The sequence below is a fragment of the Micropterus dolomieu genome, linkage group LG04 (genome assembly GCF_021292245.1).
Source record: "Micropterus dolomieu isolate WLL.071019.BEF.003 ecotype Adirondacks linkage group LG04, ASM2129224v1, whole genome shotgun sequence".
NCBI lineage: Eukaryota > Metazoa > Chordata > Actinopteri > Centrarchiformes > Centrarchidae > Micropterus > Micropterus dolomieu.
Window position 1 is genome coordinate 14,682,220 of NC_060153.1, and position 3,878 is coordinate 14,686,097.

The 3,878-nt window shown below is 41.6% G+C and overlaps 1 protein-coding gene across 1 annotated transcript; it reads right to left on the reverse strand.

The window, feature by feature from the left end:
• Positions 1-841: 841 nt before the first annotated feature.
• LOC123970212 (aquaporin FA-CHIP-like) lies at positions 842-3,287 on the reverse strand. Its single transcript, XM_046048131.1, has 4 exons — positions 2,870-3,287; positions 2,015-2,176; positions 1,704-1,784; positions 842-1,410 (listed from the first exon to the last, which is right to left on the reverse strand). The coding sequence occupies exons 1-4, from the start codon at positions 3,221-3,223 to the stop codon at positions 1,231-1,233; spliced, it is 777 nt and encodes a 258-aa protein (XP_045904087.1). The 5' UTR covers positions 3,224-3,287; the 3' UTR covers positions 842-1,230.
• Between the last annotated feature and the right edge of the window lie 591 nt (positions 3,288-3,878).

The window sequence follows — 3,878 nt, forward strand, 5'->3', positions numbered from 1 at the left end:
CAAAGTTTATGTATGTGATCCGTAAGCTAACAGAGCCAATTTAAGAGAGAAGTTAAAAGAAATGTGCTGTGTAGTGTCCACCTTGTAGATTTGAGGAAACCGGTTCATTCTGTCTTTTGTTCTCCGCAGAGTTAGTTTGCGCTAACTTGCTTAGTTGCTTGTTAAAGTTAGCTGGCAGACTTTGTGTCGTAGCTGCTGGTGCTAACTAAGCTTTGTTGCAGAAGACTTCCACAGGATCTCTTTTCAAAATTCTACTTTTAATACCTTTATTATTTTAATATAGGTTGTGCTTACATAGTGTATTTTCATAAAAGAGCTTTTGTTTATTAATCATGAAATTACACACAGTAAACCATAAGTCATGAATGGTGTGCTGTGTGCACTGTATTTTGATGTGAGCTTGTCGGCAACAGGGCACATACACAAGACACAGAGGACTGGAGATGGAGGAGGGGGGGTTTAGATGCGGCAGGGGGCAGAAGAGTCCCAACAGCAAATGTTTGCCCTGGGGCCTCTGAAAAGGTTAATCTGGTCATGGATGAATGTATATATTTTCATGTAAAAATATTCTGGATAAGATAATAACAAGTATCTCCATTCTAATGTACTGTACTGTAATTTCTTTTGGTGGAACATATTTTACATTGTAATAGACTTTTTTTTCTCTTTTTAACATATAAGTAAGTACATTTTTTCTATATTCATAGTCCTGTTTTTAATATAATGTATGCCTGATTTGTATGTGCTGATTTGCACAGAGAAGATCTAATCTATATCTCAGATACCATACGTGTATCTATATTTGGTATCTATATCACAAGAAAGCACATAGAGTAACAACTCATAACAACAAGTGTTTTATTTACTTAAAAAAGTGAGAGATATTTCATGAGTGCACACACAATACATTATCAATCAGAAATAAAAAGTGATACAGGCACATAAAGTATACAAAAAATGGCTCATTGTAGAATACTGATATGGGAAAAAATTCTGCACACTGCTGTGTCAAGATTATCACAACCTCGACTTGTATGCTTGAGCGGCAGTTTGGAGAAAAATTGTGGTGGGCTCCACCAAAGGAGTAAATTAGAAGGAGACACTAACTGACCCGTTACCACAATCTTCATTGGTATTTCAAAATAGCACAAAACACTGACTAAATTTTAGAGCTTTTTTACAGGAATATAGACATGTACAATGAAACTAAGCGATTGTGACTGTACGGGGCTATTTTGACGTCATTTCCACAGTTGTACCGTCATTGCCTCCATTGACGTCATAGTCACCCACTGGGCCGCTGACCAAGACCTTCATGCGCTCGGGGAAGTCATCAAATTTGGGGGACAGCAGGAAATCATACATGAGAGCCGCTGCTACTCCACCACACATTGGCCCCACCCAGTACACCTGTAATAGATTACTTTGATCAATCTATGGCTTGCCATGTGCAAACCATCGTTATCACAGAAAGAAATATAACACAAAACTTCCAGTGAAGTTCAAAAGGTTTACTTTTGTCGATATCTCAGCCAGGCTACAATAAGAAGGTTATAACTGATTAACTGGTGAAGGAGGATTCATGAATAACAGACATCTGTCTGTTATGGAGTTATTGAGTTATTTAAGCTAGACATGTAGTAGGCATGCAGAAAATTGTGAGGCATGCATAAAGAACTTGTGTGCTTCCCTCTCCGACTTACCCAGTGGTCCGTGAAATCGTTCAGGATCAAAGCAGGACCAAACGAGCGAGCAGGATTGATGCCACAGCCTGTGTAGCTGATCTGTAATCACCAATAAAGACAACATAAGAGGATATCTTCAGAGTTATGGTCTGGAGGTATAATAGAGTCTGGCAGGGATGAGGTGTATTAGCTAAAATAATAAAAATGCATGCAATTCTTACGCCCTTTAGAGCACTATCATGTCCATTGCTTGTTTACATGGCTCACATATACCGTGCATTATCTTAGATAAACACTGTTGTGGGTATGTTTGAATAGGTGCAACTTACAGCTGCCAAGTGTCCCAGGCAGACCGAGAGGCCAATGGCTAAGGGTGCTGAGCCGGTGACATCACGCCGTCTTTTATCAGTGACTGCAATGACACACAGCACCAGCTGGAAGGTTGCCAAAAGCTCTATGCCCACGCCTTGGCTGGGAGTGACACCGCTGAGCTGCGAGAGTCAGGGAGGAATCCAAAACAACAACAGTTTGTCAGTCCATGTCAACTGGAAAGTTTCCCATCATGACCACTTCCCATATAACATCCGCTGGCATTGCCCTGGAAGTCTGATGACAATTTGGCAGAGAGTCCAAAGCGCCGCAGTGCTTATTCATTTTGTATTTGTGGGAAAACCTGTTCATTGTTATTCATTGTAATCTTCCTGTGGTGCACCATGTATGGGGCAGTCTCTCCAATGAGCAGACATCATGCCTTAACACTTATAAGCTTTTTGGTAAGAACACAGCTGATGTTTACAGGTGATTAAAGAAAAGTGCAGCATTTTATCATGCAAAACCCTGAATTTACTAAAACAGCGGAGGAGAAATGTTAAAGAGTTTCTGTAATAGCATTTTATTAATTTTCAGATTTTTTTCAGCTGTTGCAGTGTAGTGTGCTTTAATCATGTGTCATCACTATTCAATAATAAGCAATGACAGAATGTTCAAAGAACAACACAAACAGTGCCAATGTAAGTGCCTACATCCTTACAAAGTCTCAATTTTCACTACAGTGGCACTTTCAATGCATCGTATTGAAGTGCATCCCATTTCTTAATAGTGTGGGATGTTTTAGTGTCACCCTTTTTAAATCACATACTGTCACCTGTTCTGTCAACAACAGTAATATGAAATGTTTTACTTACAGAGTTGAGCCCCAGTGCATTAGTGGTACTTGGACGTGCTCCATACACAATGCCACTGGCCAGGGCTGAACCCAGCATCTGGGCCACAATGTACATGACCGCCTTGAACACGCTGATCTGGCAGCTGGCAAGCATCCCAAGGGTAACTGCAGGATTCAGGTGGGCTCCGCTGATGTGGCCTAAACTCTGAGCCAGTGTGGCGATGGCCAGACCGAATGCCAGTGACACCTTCAGCTCCTGGTTTGGGTTGCTGTTCCCAATAGCTGTGGAGATACTGAGGTAAATGAAAAGGGTCATGCCAACCAGTTCGGCCAGAACGGCCCTCCAGAATTCCTTGCTCTTGAACTCTCTCATAGTGGTAGCAGTGTGGCTGTCTGGCTGTGGGTCTGAGCTCTGTAAAGTGTGTGTACTCACAAACAAGAGCAACGGGCTGCATATATAAGCCCTGGGCTGATAATGGTCAGTGGGCGGGCTTCAAAAAAACTGAAAGAAAGGGCCACATTGAATTAATGAGAAATCCAAAAGACTGGTCTCTTACTTCCCTCCCTCTACTCCCTCACCCTCCCTCCCTCCTCCTCTCTCTGTCCTCCGGCCCCTCTCCCAGTACCTCCCTGTGCACCACTTTCTGGTCTTTGGACTTTTGAAAGTTATCAAACTGGGTCCTGAAATAGTTGTATCCAACAGTGCATTTTCCACTCGTACAAGCATTTACAGTTTTACTGCAGAGCTTCTGATTGTGAATTATCAGTTAGAAAAAAATATCTCTTTAAATCCAGTTGAATGATAAACATTTTAGACTTAACCTGTCCCATTTATGTTTGTGCTTTAGCTGCAAAACATTGCAATGTTGCTTAATTGTGTCTTGTGTTCCTGCGAACTTAATCATGATGACATGGTGACAGTACATGAAGGAGAGCCGGAAAGAAGGCAGACAACTCCTAAATTGTCATTTCAGGTCACACCCTTTCCCCCACAGACAAGGTTTTCAAGCTTTTACAAGACCACCCAA

Coding starts and splice junctions, on each gene's coding strand:
- LOC123970212 (XM_046048131.1), bottom strand. CDS start 3,223: ATGAGAGAGTTCAAGAGCAAGGAATTCTGGAGGGCCGTTCTGGCCGAA. Junction 1,785..2,014: donor GCCTGGGACACTTGGCAGCT/GTAAGTTGCACC, acceptor TGGTGATTACAG/ATCAGCTACACAGGCTGTGG. Junction 1,411..1,703: donor ACGATTTCACGGACCACTGG/GTAAGTCGGAGA, acceptor AATCTATTACAG/GTGTACTGGGTGGGGCCAAT.